The sequence below is a fragment of the Falco biarmicus genome, chromosome W (assembly GCF_023638135.1).
Source record: "Falco biarmicus isolate bFalBia1 chromosome W, bFalBia1.pri, whole genome shotgun sequence".
NCBI lineage: Eukaryota > Metazoa > Chordata > Aves > Falconiformes > Falconidae > Falco > Falco biarmicus.
In genome coordinates, this window is record NC_079310.1 from 19,311,682 (window position 1) to 19,335,201 (window position 23,520).

Genomic DNA, 23,520 nt, shown 5'->3' on the forward strand with positions numbered 1-23,520 from the left:
AGACGACTGTATGAAAAGTTTATTTGTAAAAAGTTTGTGATGATTGGTAAAAACATGAGGTATGAAATGTTAAAAAGAAAAAAAAAAAGAGGGGGGGAATTGTAGAGGAATGAAGCTGTTATTGTTCTTATCTCAACCCTTGAGTTTTACATTCCTTTCTGATTCTTCTCCCCATCCCTCTGGGTGAGGAGGAGTGATCAAGTAGCTGTGTGGTGCTTGGTTGCCTGCTGGGGTTAAACCATGACAAAGGGAGATAAGATTATCTGTACTGTCCTCTTTTTCTTTAGCTCCAATAAATAGCTCCAATAGCTAGCTCCAATAAATAGCATTTTAAGAGATACTTAGAATCATAGAATCATCAAATGGTTTGGGTTGGAAGGGACCTTTAAAGATCACTTAGTCCAACCCCCCTGCCATGGGCAGAGACATCTTTCACTAGATCAATTTGCTCAAAGACCCATTCAACCTGACCTTGAACGTTTCCAATGATGGGGCATCCACAACTTCTCCAGGCAACCTGTTCCAGTGTTTCACCACCCTCATTGTAAAAAATTTCTTCCTTATGTCCAATTTAAATCTACCTTTTTTCAGTTTAAAACTGTTGCCCCCTGCCCTGTCACTACAGGCCCTGGTAAAAAGTCTCTCTCCGTCTTTCTTATAAACCCCCTTTAAGTATCAAAAGGCCTCAGTAAGGTCTCCCTGGAGCCTACTTTACAGAGTCTAAGTGCCTTCCTTACTTGGATCATAACAAACCAGCACCTCCTGGTGCAAAACACTGCATTAGACAGATACAAGTAGCACTCAACAGATAAGACTCAGGTTATAGCAATCAATTATCTGCAGCACATCTAATCATTCAGGCATATTATTTATTTGTACTTCAAACATCACTCATCTATTTGATAAAAAGAAAGGCCTCTTAAGACTTTTCATGCAGTAATGTAACAAACACAACCAAGATAATGAAGAATTGTTCTAGGGCTGTCCTTTCATATTTGTTTATTTTATTCAATAATGATTTATGACATCATTAAAACCACACAGGCATATCTGCACAGCTTATGTAGTTGAAAGATGTCAGTACACATTTTAAAGTAGGTAGCAATTTAATCAGCTTTTCTAGTAATGAAAGCATTTGTATTAGTAGCAGAATACATTTCCTGTATTCACAGAAAGCATGGGCAACAACTGTCTGGCTCATCCCTCCCTCTGCCCAAGAAAGGAGTGAACAAGAATCCCTAACCACAAGTGCTCCTCCTCCTACTGCCCAAGAGATAAAAACATTGATACCAGCTCTGAGGAATGAATGTCACCTATGATTCAAACTATTTTACTGTATACACCTAGATAGGAAGATACTCCACATTTCAATGAAAATAGCAAATTCTGAATGTGGTTGAATTGCCAATGAGCTGCAAGCAAAATGTGCAGATAACCTTCCAAGTAACCAAACCCGATTAGAACAGGGTTTGCACAATCTCCAAAGGAAAGATACCTAACTAAAAAAGAGAAACATTCACTTGTCACAGCTACATATTGATAATGCAAAATAAGACCAAAAGGGTATGAGAGTAGTATGTAAATTAAGTCACAAAGTGAGACTCTTATTCCAGTCTAGCCAGCAGCACACACAAGGGTAACAATGTCTGGTACAGTGTGGGGTGGCTGGAAGACAACGGATATATTATGAGCAATCCAGACCAAGTAACTGTTGTAATAGCAGGCCGAGCAGGCCAAAGCTGTAACAAGCTGCAGGTGTTGTGAAGGACATATGCAAGGCCAAGGGAGACAAAGAAACTGTGTATTCACAGAGAGATAAAATTGTTGGCCAGAAAAATGAGAAAAAGCAGGATACCTGCACAAATCAACCTCCAGAGTGGCAGCCTGTGCAATATGAGGCTGTTAAAAAGTTAAGCAAAGCAGTGCAGGAAGGGAGGATTCATAATACATTTGCTATGTCCCTTCTTGAAGTGATGGCAGAGCCTTATACACTCACACTGCACGATTGGAAGTTACTGCTTTGTATGGTACTAACTCTAATACAGTCTATGATGTGGTTATCTGATTTTTGTGAGCTATGTGTAGTGGCCTTGACTGAAAACCTTAATTGGGGAATTGCTGTTAACTAGGAGCAGTTGGCTGGAGAAAATAATTGTGCCGATTCTGTGACTCAGGCAAGGTATCTCAGGGACAACTATTTGCAAATGAAGGAGATGGCTATTAAGGCAGTCAGGATATGGGAGTCTTGCCACAGTCTTGCAGGGTCCTAAAGAGTCATATACTGACTTTTATTGATCGGCTTCAGAATATTTTGCAACAAGTCGAACATGAGGAAGCTCAAGGGTTGCTTTTAAAACAACTAGCTATGATAATGCCAATGAAAATTGTAAACGGACAACTTTCACAATCGCAACCCCAACATGTGTCAAATGATTATAACGCAGAACTCACAGCAGACTGTAACTCGCAGGCTGAGTTCTGGAATACAGCATAACACATTTATTTTTGCTTCTGTAATCTCTTCTGTAAGAATAATACACGCTCTGAACTTGTTTAGTAAATTAGGCTGCTAGCTTGCTAAAGAAAGTAATACTACAAATACTATTTCTTGTTTTCTGGCTTATTAACAGATGTCAATTATGTCAGTCATATGTTGCTACAGAACCGAGTTGCTATTGACTTTTATTATTAGCACAGGGATACGAGTGTGAAGACTTTGATAGGATGTGTTACATGAATCTGAGTGACAACTCTGAATCAATCCACAAAAGCATACAAAACTTAAAAGCCTTAAACAAAGATCTGCAGCAGAGCCTGGGGCGGGATGCCTTTGGTCTCTTCTCACGGCTGGGAATCTTTGGGCTGTGGCTCATAAGTATTACAGGATTTATTATAATTACCCTAACCACCTTATTGATGTTTGCTTTATGTCTCCCATGCCTTTTTTCCTGTATTCAGCCTTTAGTTGATTGTAACATAAATCAGGTCATGGTCACCCAGCTACACAAAACCTTTGCCTTGTCACAATTAGCAAGCAAAAAAGGGGAGGATAGAGAATGTCTGAAGAGAGATATAGAAGAGGAAGCTGGAGAATATTTGACCTAACAAGAGATGAGAGAACAGCTAGGTATTGTGAAGGAGAGTAGGAAAGATGAACATGGTTATCTAGTGACAAATAGGTGTCTGCATGCTTGTAGTGATATATAGCTATGTAACTGCATGAATGATTTCTGCCCTGAGCCTGGTGGTGTATGCAGCTGCAGTTTGTGACCAGGCTCAGAGATGTAAATATGGCCTTCTCTGTTACGGTAAAGTGTCTCTGGTTGCATATATATATATAAAAAAAAAGGGGGGGGGGAATTAGGGGAATGACCCCAGAGGCACGTTCAGCGAAAGCATGAAAGCACGCTATGTTTTGAACTTTTTGAAAATCTCTGTTGATAATGCGGTGCCTCCCATTGTGCTATATTTTGTGTCAATTGGTGACAAGCAGCAAAAGCACGAAGGCATCTTAGTACGCATGAAAGACCCTCATACCAGGCATTGGTCGGGACCACATGAATTGTTAACTAGAGGGAGAGGTTATGCTTGTGTTTCTACAGATGAAGGTCCGCAATGGATAACTGCTCGCTGTGTGCAGCCTGAGCTTAGCGTGCCAGACCGTGGGAGCACTGCTGCCGCCAGTCAACCCAACAACTAATGTGTGGCCTCCTTACTGAACCAGTCCTTGTTTGGTGTGCCCTTCCTTGAAACTGACTTGCAGACATTGTTGCAAAAAAGTGAATGTATGTGGGGAATGAAGAATCTTACTGAAAGCCTTGATATTTGGGGTAATTGGTTACCTCTGTATAATGTTAATCCAAAAGAAGTTTATATTGTTTGCACTTTGAATGTCGATAGTTGTCTTTATGTAGATGCTAATGTAGTAGGAGGCTATGATGGGGCCATGACACCCACATAAATCAACACGTGAACATGTTGATAAGCATGATGCGCTTAAACACAATATAACTTTGGATGAAGCATGTAATGATGTAGTTGATTTATGGAACTGATGGGAACGTATTGCAGCAGTTTTCTCTTATCCGAAGTAACAGCAGGGAAAGCATTAAAGAGTTAAATCACCTTGTTTGTTAGGCAGTTAAGAATGTGAGTCAAATTTGCCACCATTACATACAAAACAGAGCAACTATTGGCTTTTTGTTGTTGGCTCAAGAACATGGCTGTGAGGATTTTGATGTTATGCGCTGCATGGATTTTAGGCGCCCCATTGCAGCTACATGTTATCAAAATCTGAGAAAATGTCAGCCTTTTGGGCATCCATTCACTCAATTGGTAGTATTGTTTGTTTGTTATTGCCTTGGTTGGTGTCATGTTTGCAAGGGCCCTGCAGAACATGACAAACCTGGTACTAGCTGTTAAAAAAAAAAAATGGGGGAACTGTAGAATTGTAGAGAACAGAGACAGTGGGTTGTTTTGACATTGATAATGTGCAGTTTTGGCTTTACTTTAGCGATGTGCAGCTGAGATCCTGCAAAAAGAGTTAAATAACTTTGAGGGAATATGAGAATAAACTAGGGTGAGACAGAAAGAAAGAAAGAATGTGATCTCACCTCTAGAAGATAAGGAAACAGCATGAAGAGTAGAGTAGCCTATAGTGAACAGCACTAAGGAAAGTGTTGTATGAATTTGACTGATCACTCAAACTCTATTCATAAGCAGCTTGCTGAGTTAAGAAAATATGTACAGGCCGTAAAGACTGAGAAAGGTTTAACAGACTGGCTACAGAATTTAGGAATTACTGGATGGTTAAAAGATTTGTTTCTGCACAGGATAACGGTATTAATTGCCATTGTAATCTTTTTAATGATATTGGGCTGTGTGTGGAATTGCTTTATGAGAATTATGAACCGAATGATAAAAGGGGTCTGGATCACTCAAAAACAAAAAGGGGGATTTGTTGAATGGCTGGAAGACAGCGGACATATTATGAGCAATCCAGACCAAGTAACTTTGTTGTAATAGCAGGCCGAGCAGGCCAAAGCTGTAACAAGCTGCAGGTGTTGTGAAGGACATATGCAAGGCCAAGGGAGACAAAGAAACTGTGTACTGGCAGAGAGATAAGATTGTTGGCCAGAAAAATGAGAAAAAGCAGGATGCCTGCACAAGGGGGGAGTAGTGTGTGGGCACCACACCAAGACCAATCATAGGGGAGGTGGAAGCGTGTGAACGAGTAGTTTTAACCTATCACGTTTTACATAACAAAGCCTGCGTAGTGTGTGTATTTTTAGCTGGGGGTATAAATTGGTGTGGGTCTATTAATAGCACCGGTAGAGTATAAATTGCTGTTTTTCCTTAATAAAGTGGCACTAACTTGATCACATTGGTCATATAATTTGTGTCCGAGTCTTCTGCGTCAACAGTACAGTTCTGAAAGTTGGAAGTGGGGGGGAAATGCACACCACTTAAATTTCTATGAACCTAACTAATTTTTTTTCAGTGAGACAGACATACAAATGCTTGTAACAACTGAAAATTATGTACATTCATCCAAATCATGTAAATGGGCTGGAAAATTTTTATTTGATCTTGTTCCTTCTGTTAAAAAAATAAAAAAAAAAATCTGAAATAGAGAAGGAAATAGTGCAAAGAACTGAAAAAAAGACAAAACAAACAAAAGAATTAATGTTTAATGAATTAGGAAACTATAGGGGCCATAGAGTATTCAAATATTTTAGAAGACAATAAAGGAAGAAGCAAAAGCATGGAAGTAATCAAGCCTGAAAGATATAGCACAAAATTGCTTTCAAATTTGAATTTTTTTATAGTGGTTTCAGTTATTTGTTCAAGCTGTCCATTCACACCTCTGCTATGGGGTCACTAATCTCTAGCAAAATCAATGGAAAGGAACCATATGCCCACATTTTGGTCACATCAGCATTAAGTCCTGTGTCTTATCTGAACTGCCACATGAAAGGAGTCCAGTTTTATGAAGGTATCAGTCACTCTATAGTAACTGTTGAGGCACTCTACTATCAGGATAGTAACCTCCAGCAAAGAACTGGGACAGCTACACCAGTAACCTTTTGACAAGCACTTTACCAATTTAATATAGTTGGTCTGTCAACACTTTTCAGGCAGTGTTACCTCCCTCCCTTACTATGAGATGCACATAAATATAAGTGTGGAGGGAAAGAAACTCTTCAGTAGTTTCTGTAGCATTTCAGTATCTTTGCAAATGTGATGTTTGTGGCACTCATTATACCACAGCTAAAATATTCTATCCAGTTTTGGGGCCCTGTTGTGGTTTAGGTCAGGACAGACTAAACACACATTAATTACTATGTAATAATTGGATCCATGTGAAGGAGTTTGGATATTTATTGCCCTTGTGAAAGAGTGATTAATAACACAACAAAGACCACAAAGTTAAATAAAAGTGGTTATCCCTACTTCCCCTTTCCTTGCTGACAGGAGCAATGGTTGCCATAGGTCAGGAGAAGCATGGTGTTAAGTACGCTGGTTCTGACCACATCAATTTTGTCCCAGGCATCTCTGGAGATCCTCCACAGTCAGGCATCTCCAAAGGTAGAGTTGTGCCACTCCCCTTTGGCCTGAGGTGGATGAGGTTTACAAGGTGGAGAACACCTTCCAGGTTGGTTCATCTTTACTGGTTAGACTGCTCTGAGCTGTTGCTCATTGATTGCTGTAGTGAATCTCCAGGCAAATATTCTTGTATACATTTAGTTCTTCTATTTCTATCAATTACATGTTTTCTTTTTTTTCTTCATAACACCTGCCTAATTGTGCTTTATCTGACAAGTTACATCAACTGCATCTGACAAAAGTTACAATTGCACAGCAACATAGTGAAGGACAAACTGAGCCTCTGATATTGGTCTAATTACTCAAGTGATGTCAGCTCAGTAGGCCAGGACAACTCTCCAATACAGAAAATACATCAAAAAACTGGAGCAAGTTCAGCAGAGGGTCACCAAAATGGACAAGGAGCTGGAGCATTTGCCCTGTGAGGAGAGGCTGAGAGAACTGGGCTTGTTCAGTCTGGGGAAGAGAAGGCTTATGGGGGACCTAATAGCAGCCTTCCAATATCTGTGAGGTCATCAAGATGACAGAGCCAGCCTCTTCATGGTGGTGCACGGCAGGAGGATGAGAGGATGGACATAAGTTGAAAGAGGAGAGGTTCTAACTGGGCATATAGAACAGCTTTTTTACCATGAGGACAGTCAAGCAGTGGAACAGGTTGACCAGAGAGGTTGTTGTAGTCTCCATCCTTGGAGGTTTTCAAGACTAGGCTGGAGAAAGCCCTGAGGAACCTGGTCTGACCTCATAGGTGAACCTGCTCTGAGCTGGAGGTTGGACTAGAGACCTCCTGAGGTCCCTTCAACCTGATTTACCCTGTAATCCTCCTTCATGTATTTCAGTGCATCTAACCTAGCTGTCATGAGATGTAACATGGATATTCTACTAAAGGGGTTTAAACAGACCTCAATAAGGGCTTATGTGCCTAAAGACTCACATGTTCTCTCATCTTCAGCTCCTCACACAACCCCTCTGTAGACCAATTGATAAGAAACTACCATGTCTCTGAGTTTAACCACAATTATTGCACAGGAATTAATTAAAACATTTTTAAAAGGTGCTCAAAATAGTTGTGCAAGTAATAAAAAAGCAAGGTAGACCACAGCATTGGGTAATTGATCTAAAGCATCCAAAAACCCCTGAGGTTATCTAATCAAAGACAATATTCCCTTTTCTGTTCTTTCCTACTAGTAAAGTCTAGACAAAGAAAAAACCCCAAACAAAACCAAACCAAAAAAACCCTCTCCAACCCTTCCCAACCAAAAACTCATTTCACATTTTAACATTGATTCTTTTCCTTTCTAGTACTCTAGAGAAAGTTTCTGTAGAATAAAATAAGAAAAACAGATTTATTCTGAAAAAATAAATCTAGTTCTCAATAATGTTTCTATGATTTATTTGAACAGATGACAATGAAATGGTATAAACCATTTAAAAAGCCACCTTTTTCTGTACAGCACTGTTGCTGTACCCCATAAAGAGCAAGCTTAATTGGAATGTATACAGTGAAAGAAAAAGCATAAGCAAAGCTCTTCTACCAAATAAACACTTCCAAAACTATGTATCAATAAAAATAAGATCTAGACAATGTCCCCAAAATGTTCAAGTTTCATTAAATAACCACTGCCTCACGTTGGCACCAGCATAAGAAATATAAAGCTTAAAGTCTAGAAAAACATTTTCATATCACTGAATCTAAACCAGATTTCTTCCTACTTCAGTATTCCAATAATATCATTCTCCTCCAAGGCTTGATTTTAAAACTGAAGCCATTCATGTGCTTTACTTACAAAAGCATTCATATATGTGTCTTAACTCTCAATTGCAAATTGAAGCAGTAATGAAAGACAGTATTTAAAAAATATCTTTATTAATGCTAAGAAGAAAACAATTGCCATATTATGTTTATATATATGTATGTATAAACATGCACCTCTTTCAAAAGGTGCATGATTCTGGCTTTTGTCAAGCTTTGAAAAGCTTATTCATAGCTATATACTTCAGTAAGTTGTATTAGGAAACATACCATCCCCTGCCACTCCCAGGAAAATAAAAGTTCAATCTTTTTGTAACCAAGAGTTATTTTAGGCCGGTAGAGATTTTGCAATGGAAAGTACTTTGCTTACAAAAACCACAACCCACAGAGACCCTTATTTTTAAATGTAGCAGATTGACTTAAAGCCACTATTAAATGTTGAATGCTCAATATAAAATGTCTTTGTACTTAGTGCAACATGAATATACTTTATAAGACGTTTAATACCCAGTTTCTGGAACCTCTTTCTTGAGACTAATATATAAAAATTGATCTTAAGTCTAAGATACTCAGCATCTTGAACTGTCAGTAATCTCTCCTAGCCCTCTGGACTTCATCTTCCCTCCTGCACACCCTCCTTTATTGCTTACCCACAATACAGAAAAAAACTGGCCTCTCCCTCCCCAAAAATGCAGCCTGGCAGTGCAGCAAGACAGCAGAGGAAACTCTGCAGATCTCTCCTGCTCCCAGCTCAAGCCTGCATCACTTGAGGATGCAATGGTGATTAAAATCAGATATGGGAGATTTCACCAGCACTTTTGGCTTAGGTCTCCTGCTGAAATATGCTGTGCAGGTGTCTGGGTGGAGATCAGGCAGACAAGAAACAATTAAAGCACGAGCAAAGGGCCAGTGGGGCTAAACACTCCCTCAGGCACTCTCCCAATCACAGCCTCTCTGGAAATGGACAAGCACCCCTGGGCCGACCCTCCACAGTAGGCTCTCTTCCACACTGCCCCCATACAAGATCGTGGGGTCTCCTTGGTTCATCAGCAAGTTGCAACTCCTCAGCAGGTGTTCATCTCTGTCATAGCAGCCACCTAGTGGTGTTAATGTGACAGCTGGAGGAAAGGTGGCTGTGGACATGCCCCTGGAGCTGCATGACCTGGGCATGGAGAAGGTTGGTAGTGGTTGCCAGCTCAGCATTTTGCCCTTTGAGTGCCTTCACCTTTTCCTCCAGGTGGGTGATGTGCTCCAGCTTCCACTGTTGGCATTTGGAAGCTGTAATCTGGTTCCTCAGCTGTTTCCGTTCTACTTTCAGCTGTTCCCGGCTCTCTGTGTCCAGCGGAGACAGCAGCACTGGTATGCTGCTCCCATCATCACTGCCTGTGGCCACCTGCATATCAGGAACAATTTGCAGCTCTTCAAAGGGCCATGTGGGGCCTGGTGTTGGCAACAGTCGCCCATTCTCCAGTCCTGAAACTCCAAAGACCAAGCCTGGAGGTGCTATTGCAGCAGGATATGAGCTGCTTGAGGGGCTGAGTGGCCCAGCAGGATTGAAGCTGGTCAAGGTGGTGTTGACAGCATGCAGGTCAGTGTTAGCAGGCCCAGAATGGGAAGGACAGCAGGGCCCTGACAGGGAGAGTGGTAGTGCAGCCAGGAGCTGGTTCTGTTTCTGCAGGTCAGCCAGGGCCTTCACAAAGCCATTGGCAAAGCCCTCCTGCTCCTGTGTCACTGGCTGCTGATAGAGGAAAGGCCCCTTGGCCATGGTGTCAATGAGTGTGCTGGCCCCTGGTGTGGGTGCTGTTGGGCTTGGACTGTCAAGCTAATCTGGATGAGTAACTGTTCCAAGTCAGTGGCTGGAGGCAGTTTCAGCAGCAGTAGCTCCACTGCTGACCCCAAAGGGGCTTCTGGGTCCCCTTGAGTGCCCACTCCTCCTTCTCCACTGCCCACTCCAGACCCCAGTAGCAGGTCAGCAGCAGGAGCTGGTGGGAGGAGGTGCAGTGCTATCGTGCTGCTTTGGGTGCAGGACACAGGGAGAAGGGCCCTAGAAGCAGCAAGGAGGATGCAGCTGCCACAGCCAAATCTCTCTTCTCTGCTATGCTGAGCAGCAGCTTCTGCTCTGTCACTGCTCCAAGGCTGCCAGCAGTGCTGAAGCCCACTAATAGCACCAAGTTGGACAGCAAGTCCAGCCATTCCTCGCAGTAAAATGGGGCCTCCATCTTCATGGCTGCCCATCCATTCCTCCCACTGCTCATCCTGCCCTTCTCAATGAACGACTGTGGGGACAGCCAGTATGGGCCCCAGTTCCCTTGGCAGGGCAGGAGGAGGTGGAGAGCACAGGTGGGGCTGCCCTCTCCCGGGTGCTGGACTAGAGGAGTGGGGGCTGGGAGGGGATGTCTTCTTTCGGTTGCACGCTCGCGCGGGGTGTACGATCCCCTTGTCCACCTTAGCTCAGCACCCGGGGCAAAGCACTCCACAGCAATATGCACAGTAGTGCGACGCTCTAAGTCTCTATCACGGAGGACACGAAGGCCAGACTCACCCCTTACAGTGCTATATCCTAGCAGACAGCTCCGTTGCTGCCCAGGACCTACCACCTTCAGTTCGCAGCACTGATCGAGCCTCCTACTGGCGAGATTGATGTCGAACATCCCGCCCCGCCAGTCCCTAGCCGGTGGTGACCGCCTCCTTGCAGTTGGTGCGGATGCTGGTCTGCTCTGCGTTGCGGCTCCTTTCCACTCAGAGCTCCCGACAGAGGGAGGAGGGAGAGTAGGGTCGAGTTGCGAGGGCAACGAGTGCACAGAGCAGCAGTCCAGCATGATCCAGCCATGGACCACTGCCCAATCTCAAACTTTCCCCTATAACCCCTGGTTCAAGTACCTGCAGTGAAAAAAAGTCATTGAATGGGTTTCTTTGATATAGCACTGTGCACTGCAGTTTTCAAACCTGTTACCTTTGTCTTAGAAGAGGCCATTTTTCTTTTCCAGTGTTTATACAGAACAATCATAGCAATATTCGATAATCAGCCTGCTAGTCTCTGCTGTTAAAAACCTTTTTGCAAATTGCTGCACAGCAAGGAAATACTAAGCTTGCAAAACGATAGTAAAAAAGTATTAGTACATGACATGGTTTCTCAGCTCACTCACCGTAACTTGGGTAATTTCCCTGTGGTGCTTTAGAAATGCAATACCGGGAAGGTGTTGCTCAACCTTTGCCTCCCAAATTCACTGCACAGCTAAGGTATAGGAAACTTGCTAACTGCCTTGTTTTAATCAATGGGTATCCCATATACAATGACTCACAGATGCTTTAGCTACAGTATGCTTCCTGCAACAGAAAAATAAAGAATATTATGTGTGTCTAAGACTATAGGGAGGTGGTTATGCATTGGATTTTTGATCCATAATGAAACAATGTAGGTTAATGTAGAGATCAGGGCTTAATGCTTATGGGAAGACCTACTAACAATTAGATATCATTGAGAATTTTACTGAGGAAAAAAATTTCCACCACTAAATACTGATTTGTCAAAACAAAAAAAAAGTTCACAAGAAAGGTGTATCTAATGTCCTGAAAAAATTAGAAAACTAGCTGAATTTTATTTTGCAACATTTTTAAATGTAAAGGTTCTGTTTTTCAAGTCTGTGATTTTGTTTGTTTGTTTGTTTTACTCTTCATCTTTATTTGAGACAATTTCCTCTCTTCCAATCTCTGAAAATTCTTATGGGATGAGAAAATTGTTTCCCATCCAGTCTATTAAAAAACCCATGTCAGGGGATATTTATGTGATCCTGACAATTGGTGAAAGCTCTAAGCCATTCCCTTCAGCTTGCTGACTCAATAAATTTGAGGCCTTAATGGTTAATTCACAAATTTATCAGTTGTCCTCATCACTGTATCATCCACAAGTGTCCCTTCCCTTGATTCCTCAGCAATCTACTGATGCTTTCTTCCAAGACATTTCCTCTCTGTACATAAAGACCAAGTGCCTCTTCTCCCAGGATCTAAGAACACTGCTCAGCTCTGCTACATCACCATTGCTTGTATGTGTCTGTGCTGCTGTGCCTCCACTGTTCCCAGATCTGCTTTAAAACCAGGAGGGGAAGATAGAGGGATACAGGGACCCTTCTGTCAAGCCAGGAAGATCTCCCCAGACAGATGTTTCTCATATCAGTTAGTATCAGGTAGGAGAACAGCTCATAAATGGCTACAAGAGACCGAGAGTCTATGGAAGGATTGCTGCTTAGAAAGTTATAAGCAGAGGGGACAGATTCCAGTGAGAAGAAAGTCTTCAGCTAAAAGCAAAAAACGATCCATTGGGCATGAATAGGAGTGAAGAATTTTCACAATGAGGAAGATGGTGCTAGGAAAAAGAGTTTACTTTGTTTCCTTGACTCCTGGCTGACTTAGTAGCAATAGAGTCAGATAGATAAATAGAACAGAGTTCCTGCTGTTGCTAGCTTTACTCAGGAAATACTGCTATATTCTTCACCTGCAAACAGTTAATGTGAATGGTTTTATGGAGGTATCACTGCAGCTTCTTGCTATATGGACTTTTCCTGAACCAGCAAATGATGGTTCAAAATAGACTGGCCAGCTCACGTTTCTCCTTGCCTCAGTCCTTTTCCTGCCACTTTGGATGGTCTATGTACAGGGGAAAGGCAGAGAAGCCACAACCTTCAAGCTCAAATCAGAGCAGCTTTCCTTCCTCCCTTTATGAAGCAGATAGAGAGGACAAGCAGATTGGGAAAGTGACATCTTGGATAGGGACTGAGAAAAAAACTTTGTTAGGGAGTTTAATTTGGATCTCAGGTTACTGTCAGAGAAACCCTAGGCAGTACAATACCGGATAAGAATCTGGGTAAAAATTAGGGCTCCTGAGAAAGGGGGTGGGGGCATTGTGATAGAGGTTCCTTGCAGAGGGGGGCATTTGAAAGGGATAGACGTGTTGGGGTCTGCAGCAGATCGGCAGACAAGTTAGTTGACTTCAAAGACCTAGTCATGCACCTTTAAGACAGCCACAAATGTTCAGGTATGTAAACAGGATGTGTGGAACAGGAACTTAGAACCGCAGCATACGGGCACCTACAGCAACAGCAAATAGCAAGCAAGAAGAAGAACACAAAAACCTATCAGGGTCTGACACCTGTATTGTCTAAGATATATAAATAGTTTGTATAAACAATAAAGGCCATTTTGTCCGAACCCAGCCATGCAGACATAGTGTTTTTTTCAGTCTGCCTCGACTTGCGTCACCACATTTGGTGACTGCGACGTGCCAATGTGATCCCAGTAAAGGGTATCAAAAAGAGACCCTGAGACTGTGCCGACGTGACCCCAGTAAGGGGTGTCAGGAGCAGATCCTGAGACTGTGACCAGTGGGTTGCTGGGGAGGCAGAGCCTGGTGAAGCGGAGTAGCGCAGCGGCTGCAAGATCCCGGGAGAACGTGACACCGGTAAGGTGAGCCACCAGGGACAACATGGGGAGTAAGTTATCTAAAGAAGATACCATGGTGCTATCAATGTGGAAATTAGCATTAGAGAAGCGTCGCAGCACTCTCCAAATTAGCCAGCTACAACAAGGTCTTTTTACCATCACATACCAACATATCCTTCATGCCAGTCCCTCTACTTCCTTGTCCCTCCTCACCCAGGGCGCACACGCACTCACTCCTTCTCTTCTTCCTGCTCTCCCTTTCTTGGCTGGTCTCTTCATTGGCTGCCCAACCTCTTAACAGAACCAGCCACAGCTGCACCTTATCTACACTGGCCAACCCGCCGCCCCTGAAGCCAACCCACAGCTGTATATTATCAATGATAATTAACCCAGCCTCAGTCTTCTAGAGAAGCGTGGAACTACTTTAGATGGGCTGCGGTTAAAAAGTATATTACTGTGGGCCAAGACACGTGGAATAGAAGTGTTCCCCGTGACTGCTTTTAGTGTGTCAACCTGGAACAATTTAGGATCAGCACTGTCAGAAGCTCTGGAGAAAGGGGTCAAAGAGGTGTCGGAGCTTTTCCCTGCCTATATGGGGACTGTTTAGAGATGCTGTGGAAGGCTTAAAAAGTCAGCAAAATGCGAATGAGGGTACATCGTTCAAACCTCCCCTGTATCCCCCTACAGAATACAGACAAGAGGATGAGGGGGGTGGGGGAGGGGGAGAGTCTGTGCCCCTTACCAGGCGCCACTCCCCAATGCCCCGAATCCTCTAAATCTCTCCAACTGCATCGACTTATACTCGATACCGATTCCGAGGACGAGGATGACAAGCAGAAACCTCGGCAGACCGATCCCAACCCCCTGACTCCCCCCAACATTTGTGCCAGCCCACACTCCTTCCCCCCTCGGCTCCGGCCCTACCACCCCGTCTACTCCAACTCTGCCTGCGCAGGACGGAAATGCCGAAAACCCGGATTCGGGTCCAGCTACGACAACGTTATCAGTCACAGGCAATGAAGAAGACAGAGGTGGTAAAAATCCAGTTTCCAGTGGTACAGTAATGACGCGCGACCTTCGCCGATTTTGGCAGGCTGTAAGAGATGGGGCATTAAGAGACGGGAACTGGGATTTAGTAGAACTGATAGGCGGACCACTCCTTGATCTTCCTACTCCTTCCACCGATGCACCGCATGCATATCCTATTGTATTGGGGGATGCGGCTGCTGGTAACCCTCACATTCATGCACCATTTGCTTGGAAAGTAGTCCAGGACTTGCAAAAAACTGTTTCGCAGTACGAGGTGACTGTGTTCTGTCATGCAGAAAAGCTGTTTATAATCTACTGTATTACAGTGGTTGAAATATGTTTTGCTATTAGAAAAAAAAAAAAAAAAGAAAAAAAAAAGGGGGGGAAAAAGGGAATGACCCCAGAGGCACGATTAGAGAAAGCATGTTGTTTTGAACTTTCTGAATATCTCTGCCGACCCTGTGGTGCCTCCCATTGTGCAGTACTTTGTGTCAATTGGTGACAAGCAGCAAAAGCACGAAGGCATCCTAGTACGCATGAAAGACCCTCGTACCAGGCATTGGTTGGAACCACATGAATTGTTTACTTGGGGGAGAGGTTATGCTTGTGTTTCTACAGATGAAGGTTCACAATGGATACCTGCTTGCTGTGTACGGTCTGAGCTTAGCGTGCCAGTGGGAGCACTGCCACCACCAATCAACATAACAACTAATGTGTGGTCTTCTTAGCACAGCAACTGAACTAGTACTTGTTTGGTATGCCTTTCCTTGAAACTGACTTGCAGACATTATTTCGAAAAGTGAATGTATGGTCTTGACAAAGAATTTGGGGAATGAAGGATCTTACTGAAAGCCTTGATATTTGGGGTAATTGGTTACCTCTGTATAATGTTAATCCAAAAGAAGTTTATATTGTTTGCACTTTGAATGTCGATAGTTATTTTTATGTAGATGCTAATGTAGTAGGAGGCTATGATGGGACCATGACACCCACATAAATCAACACGTGAATGTGTTGATAAGCATAATGTGCTTAAACGTAATATAACTTTGGATGAAGCATGTAATGATGTAGTTGATTTATGGAACTGATGGGAACGTATTGCAGCGGTTCTTATCTGGAGCAGCAGCAGGGAAAGCATTAAAGAGTTAAATCACCTTGTTTGTTAGGCAGTTAAGAATGTGAGTCAAACCTCTAGTGTTTTGGGATTGTTAGCTGATGATTTGCCATTAGTACAACATGCAGTTTTACAAAACAGAGCAGCTATTGGCTTTTTGTTGTTGGCTCAAGAACATGGCCGTGAGGATTTTGATGTTATGTGCTGCATGGATTTTAGGTGCCCCATTGAAGCAACATGTTACCAAAATCTGAGAAAATGTCAGCCTTTTTGGCATCAATTCGCTATTGCCTTGTTTGCCGTCATGTTTGCAAGGGCCCTGCAGCACACAGCAATCCTGGTACTAGTTGTTCAAAAACAAAAAGGGGGAATTGTTGGGGTCTGCAGATGAGTTAGTTGACTTCAAAGAGCTTAGCAAAAACTACAGGGATATCATTTTCAAAAGCTCGAGAAATTGTGTCAATGTGTCCACACTGTCAAACATCACCACTCTGGCAAATGGGAGTCAACCCACGGGGATTGGCTCCATTAGCGGTTTGGCAAACAGATGTTACAGTCTATGAACCTTTTAAACCTAATTCTAATCTATTTGTAACTATTGATACCTATAGTGGTGCCTTAATTGTTACAGCTAAAAGGAGAGCCCGTGTGAAAGAAACGATAACAAATTGGCAGACAGCTATGACGTAGCTAGGAAAACCAGATAACATCAAAACGGACAACGGACCAAATGTTGTGGCCCAATCTGTAAAAGAATGGGCAGATTGTTGGAATATCACTATCACATATGGTATCCCCTATAACACAACAGGTCAGGCGATTGTAGAGCATGCTCACCGTACATTGAAAGAATCCTTAAATCACATTATAGAAAAGAAAACACATGTCCCTTTAGATCAACAAGATATCGTCTTAATGAAAGCGCTGTATCTCTGGAATCAATTTGATAGGCATGGCACAGATTGTACACCCATGAGAAAACACTATAATCTTCCCATGACTGATGTAAAAGCAAAAGTGTTAGTGCGTTTTCCGGGAACAGATACATGGTTGCCTGGGTGGTCACTTGTAGTTTTTGGTCGGGGATACGCAGCTGTATCTCATCCTGATGAACCAGAAGTTAGGTGAGTCCCTGCGAAATGTATCAAACCTGACCTTAACTGTGATAATAACGCATGATTTTAGATTCTTTTACAGGGAAAAGGAGGGATCCGAAGTTTTTAGCACTGCTACTGGTTTTGGTGTCCTTGGTCAACGCTGATCACCCGTACAACGGGACACTGATACAACTTCAAGAATTGCGAATACCACAATCTATAGTGACTCCAGGTGCTCCCCTCCTTCAATGTCATGGTCTGTCAGCTGATGGGCCCAGATCTACTGGATGGTTGGCGAGCCCCGAATTGTGCTGGTAACAGTAGCAGATGGGACACTGGGGGTGGGAATACATATCGGTGCCCAAGTTCGAATCCCGGTAGAAGATATTGTAATTCCCCTGGTTATTTTATTGTGCCTACTGGGGCTGCGAAACTATTGCCACAGCGTGGACCCCGAGTCAACCTGATAGATTTCTTACGGTAACGTGGGGTCCCTTTGGCTGTAAGACCCCTTCTAAAACTGATGGTGGGACGGTATGGCACCATGGGACTTGTAGGTACCTCTGGATAAACGTCACTAACCCGTCCAATCCAGCTTGGTTTATTGGCAAAACTTGGGGAGTAATGCTTTGGACATCAGGTACTGATAGGGGAACCCTTATTAAAATCATAAAAGAACCCCCACAGTACACTCCTCAACCTCAACCCCTAGGCCCCAACGTAGTAATCTCAGGGCTTCTACCCCCACAGACCCGCGCCCCTGACACAACTCCTGAAGCGACTAAAGGTACAATGCGTGTCCCTCAAAGGACTCATACCGAAAGCCCTGACCCTTATCCCCTTTGGTCCATGATGCAGATGATGTATTTGACCTTGAATGAATCTAATACAAATGCTAACCCCTGTTGGTTATGCTATGACATCAAATCCCCGTTTTATGAAGGTGTTGCTTGTAATGGCACCTATAATTTCTCTACGGCGGATAACCCCGGTTCATGTAAGTGGGAGAAGTCTAATATCGGCCTCACGATGTTAGCGATCAGGGGGGAGGGAACCTGTCTGGGCCAGGTGAAAAGGAGCTGGGTCTTGTTGTGTGCTTATAACATCTCAACAGTCCTTTAGTGGAAACGTCAAATGGGTTATTCCCAGAGAAGGAGGGTGGTGGATTTGTTCCAGGAAGGGCCTCGTACCGTGTGTATCACTTGAACCTTTTAATAACATCACTGATTTTTGTATCCAAGTCTTAGTTATGCCAAGGATTCTGTATCATCCCTCGGAGGACACATATGCACACTGGGAAAAACAACCACCACCTGTCCGGGTCAAGAGGGAGCCGATAACAGCCATAACGGTCACAACCCTCATGGCACTTGGAATCACCAGAACGGCGACTGGCGTCACGTCCCTAGTTCAACAATGGAACGGCTGGACCTCCTTGTGCGCAGCAGTTGATGAGGATTTAGAAAGACTTGAACGATCTATCTCGGCCCTAGAGAAATCCCTATCCTCGTTATCAGAGGTGGCCCTACAGAATAGGCGGGGCCTAGACCTTCTTTTCTTACAACAAGGAGGCCTCTGTGCAGCCCTGCAGGAAGAATGCTGTTTTTATGCGGACCACACGGGCATAGTTAGAGATTCACTAGCAAAATTGCGTGAGGGTTTGTTACAGCATAAACAAGAACATGAGGCACAGCAAGCATGGTATGAATCCTGGTTTAACCAATCACCCTAGCTAACCACTTTATTATCTAGTCTTGCTGGTCCTCTTCTTATTCTGATGTTGCTTTTAGCTTTTGGACCTTGCATTTTTAATAGATTAGTAGCATTTATTAAGTCTCGCTTAGACACAGTAGAGGGATAGTACGTTTTGTTAGCTCACATGACTGACCATCATCACCAATGCACTTAATGTATCTTTCTTAGCATGGAAGGGGGGGAATTGTAGTAGCATGGAAGTAGGGAATTGTAGTAGCATAGGGATGTGGCGATGTGGAAGATCACATGTTGTGACGGAAACGTAGGAACTAAGTAGAAAACCGCCCATGAAGGGGCTGGCTCTGTTACTAGTATATAAGTGCCTGTGTCTTTTGCCTTCCTCTCTATGAGAGTCTGAGTGCTGATGGTCCCTCAGGTGCTGTGCTGAGGTTTGGACACATCATGAGCTGCAACAACAGTCCTCCATGAACTTCTCCAACGTGAGTCCCCACGGACTACAGTTTTCACTAACTGCTCCAGCATGGGTTCTTTCCACAGGTTACAGTTCTTCAGGAACAGAAAGCTCTGACGTGGGTCACAAGTCCTGCCAGCAAACCTGCTCCAGCGTGGGCTCCTCTCTCCACGGGTCCACAGGTCTTGCCAGGACCCTGCTCCAGCATGGGCTTCCCACGGGGTCACAGCCTCCTTCAGGGCACATCTACCTGCTCCGGCGTGGGGTCTTCCATGGGCTGCAGGTGGATATCTGCTCCGCTGTGGACCTCCATAGACTGCAGGGGGACAGCCTGTCTCTCTATGGTCTTCACCAGGGGCTGCAGGGGAATCTCTTCTCCAGCACCTGGAGCACCTCCTCCCCCTCCTTCTTCACTGACCTTGGTGTCTGCATAGTTGTTGCTCTCACATATTCTCACGCCTCTCTCCAGTTGCAGTTGCCTAGGTTTTTCCCCCCCTTCTTAAATATGTTATCACATATCAGCTACCACTGTTGCCGATTGGCTTGGCCTTGGCCAGCAGCAGGTCTGTCTTGGAGTTGGCTTGCATTGACTCTATTTGACATAGGTGAAGATTCTAGCAGCTTCTCACAGAAGCAACCCCTGTAGCCCCCCTCTTGATGGTATTTAGTAAATTTTACTTATGACCCCAATCAACAATAAGGCCAAAGATTTTGTCTTAACAATATACAACACTTTGGTATATACCATATACCCAGTCATTGCACTAGGATTAAATGACAGTGGAACTATATCTATTAGAACATAGAGTATGGGCCCAACAAAATGGAAAAAAATGGTAAACTGTTGATGTTAATGCATGCATTGTATGGGAACAACAAGGATTTATTTGTGAGCGTAACACTATCAAAGTCCAAGACATTTTTCTTGATACTGAACAAAATGTCTGACATTTTGAAATGATACCCCCAAAACTGTTCTTGTATATATTGGAAAAGGATGTGTTGATTTTATATTTATAGATAACATTACTCTAGGTACGAGTAATCACTCGAATATTTGTGTTTGTAACTTTACTAAAATTACAGGAAGCAACTTTAATTATTCAGCCTCTGTTGTGTCTTATCATTTATTACAATCTAATTATACATTGGGTCAAGATTTATTGCCTACCCCCATTGGCATGTTTCTTAAATTTGTAAAGAAACTAATGCAACACGATGTTCTGTGTCAACTCCTAGAACACGTCCAAAACAATGGACACAAAACTCTAATCACTGTTCATCATGATACAGAAGAGATACACCCTGTCTTCTAAAGAGTGAAAAAGGATGGAGAACACCATTGGTGGGAAACTCTTCCTGGATTGTCACTTGACAGTAACAGGACTTTACAATTTAACGTTTCACCCAGTCATGATTTTACTAACTCTTAACTTTAATATGTCTATTACTTATAATTACATTATATATAAAGGTTTAGTACATCATAAAACAAATAACCCAACTTCAACCATCCAAAACATACAAATTAGTACATAACAAATAGCAGTGCTTGACTATCTACTTACTGTGGATCTGTAATTGTATAAACTATCAATATACTATTTATGGTACAGAGGCAAGATGTGACTGTTACCACCATTCTGTGAGGGTAAGATGAATTGGAGTGTGGCAGTGTGCTCCCCCCACTCCTGACCTTTGTTTCCATGACAATGCTCAACTGATAACCATCTGCATCCAACTCAAAGTGAATTGGGGGAGACAGATAACAACACAATAGCCAAGGGCTATTGTGAACAATGGTGCCCACTTAACAGTGATGGTCGAGGTCCCACTCAAGGCAAGCATGAAAAAAACTAACTTCTGTAGTCGGTATGCAAACATGGCTATGAGTCTATTTTCTTACTCCATAAATAGTAATAGTAGACAGCCCAGAGCCCATTGAGCTCTCCTGCACAGCAGCAGGCTGCACGACAGATTCTCCCGTTGAGTAGGGATGCCTCTCAAGGTTACTCTTTGAGGCTGAGAGATTCTTTGCCACAACAGATTCTCTGTAAGTGATTAATAGCATGCTAAACTTTGAAATCTCAGATAAGTGGTATAAAGGATTGATTACTGTCACGTGAAAAGGGGGAGGGGGGGGAATACTCTCAACCCCAGGTGTTTGATCTGTCTATTAGCACCCCAGGAAAGGTGAGACCCTTGTGCCCAACCAGTCTGTCAGCGTCCCGATACAGGGACCCTTCACTGAACAGTCCCACTGGATCAGAGGGCAATTCGACTGCCTTGTTGAGGAAGACGTACAGAATTAAACTCTATAAATCGATAGTTATAAAGTAGGTATGTTACTGTAAGAAACTATGGACTAGGGTATTGTTTATTAAGATTTATGTTAAGCCCAATGTAAAGATTAGGCAACAAAAGATAAGATAACCGCCAGGTGTCCAGGATGCCGCTTGTGAAAGATAAGATAACCGCCAGGTGTCCAGGATGCCGCTTGTGCATATGAATGAAGGGTCAACACCTCCACTACTTCATGAACACGAAAGTAAAAAAAAGTATAAAAAGGGACTGTTTGAACTGCTCAGTACGGCAGTTGGCGAAGCGCAGACTCCCCTGCTGTCCAGCGCTGTCTTTGCTCGTATTCTACTTGCTGTAATTAATAAAAATTTTAATTGGATTATGATCCATTGTGGTCTCAATTTATAACAATTCTGGTGCCGTGACTCGGATAAGGAACGGTGGGCTTTGGTCCTCCGGGGAGGCGCCCCGCGACATTTCGCGGCCCCGCGACCAACAGCTTACTCCAACCTTACCGACGAACCTAAATTCTAGAATAATGAGCAAAGGAGAAACCGGTAAAATCCCATAAAATTCTGTGCACGGGAGTCCGGACGAAGACGCAGGACGCGTAAGTATATTGCGAATTTGTTCGCAGGTTTGCCGTTCGGACGGGATTGGGTTTCCTGGAATATAACGAGTGAGAGGTTCGATATACTGAACCAAGCGAGTGCGGACTGTTAAGTACTGCGTTTCCCATCTCCCGCGAGGGACTGGGCCAGGAACAAGGGGAGCGAGTGAGTGTATGTTTGTGGATATTCCAGAAGATGGGGGCGAAGGGCAGCAAGCCTTCGACTCCCATGGGAAGGGTACCCATTGTACCTAAGAATACCCCTCTGGCATATATCTTAGACAATTGGAGATATTTCCCTGGAACTCTAGGGAAAGATAAGCAGAAGATGATAGAATATTGTACTAAGATATGGGGAGGGAAGAAAAATTTCTAAAAATGTCTTTTGGCCAGTCTATGGGTCAGAAGAAGATTGGGTAAGACAGCAATTAAACCTCTGGGTTAATAATAAAAAAAAACCCTTAACCCGGAGGTGAGTCGATATGCGGAAGTGTGGCTAGAAAGACCGGGAGCTAGACTTTACCCACTGAATGAAATAAAAACTAAACAAAAGAAAAAGCAGGAAGAGTTAGACCCCCCCTCCTTACATTCCTCCTCCTGCTCCCGCAGAGGTCCCCAGAGCGTCCACTCCCCCACCAGAGTCGGAACAAGGGTCTCCCCCTCTTCCTAGACGCGTAACTAGAAGTCAGAAAGGGGCAGCTCAAATGTACCCCCTAAGGGAAATACCCATGGGGGGACCTCAACCTGTGATCGGATATATTTCCGTACCCCTAAACTCGGCTGACCTACGAGATTTTAAAAGAACCGAGATGGGAAACTTAATTGAGGACCCACTCGGAGTGGCAGAAAGATTAAATCAATTTTTGGGACCAAACCTTTATACTTGGGATGAGATGCAATCTATCCTTGGTCAATTATTTACTACCGAGGAAAGAGATATGATTAGACGAGCAGGAATGAGACTGTGGGATGCTCAGCATGCCCAGGGACCCCAAGCAGATATTAAATGGCCACTCCAAAGACCTAATTGGGATAATCAGGATCCAGTGCATAGAACTCATATGCAGGACCTGAGAACTATAGTAATTCAGGGGATTAGGGAAGCAGTACCCCGTGGCCAGAATATCAATAAAGCATTTAATGAAATGCAAAAGAAAGATGAAAGCCCTACTGAGTGGCTGGAACGACTGAGGAAAGCCCTTCAGCTGTACTCTGGGGTAAATCCAGACGACCCTTTAGGGCAAGCGCTCCTCAAAACTCAGTTTGTGGCAAAATCATGGGAAGATATCAGAAAGAAGATTGAAAAGTTAGAAGACTGGCAGAATAGAGGGTTGGATGAATTATTGAGGGAAGCTCAGAAAGTCTACGTAAGGTGGGAAGAAGAGAGCAGCAAGCGACAAGTAAAAA

The 23,520-nt window shown here is 43.5% G+C and overlaps 1 protein-coding gene across 1 annotated transcript; it reads right to left on the reverse strand.

The window, feature by feature from the left end:
- Positions 1-9,440: 9,440 nt before the first annotated feature.
- Positions 9,441-10,121, reverse strand: LOC130141919 (transcription factor Jun-like). Its single transcript, XM_056323216.1, has one exon. The coding sequence runs from the start codon at positions 10,119-10,121 to the stop codon at positions 9,441-9,443; it is 681 nt and encodes a 226-aa protein (XP_056179191.1).
- Positions 10,122-23,520: the final 13,399 nt, after the last annotated feature.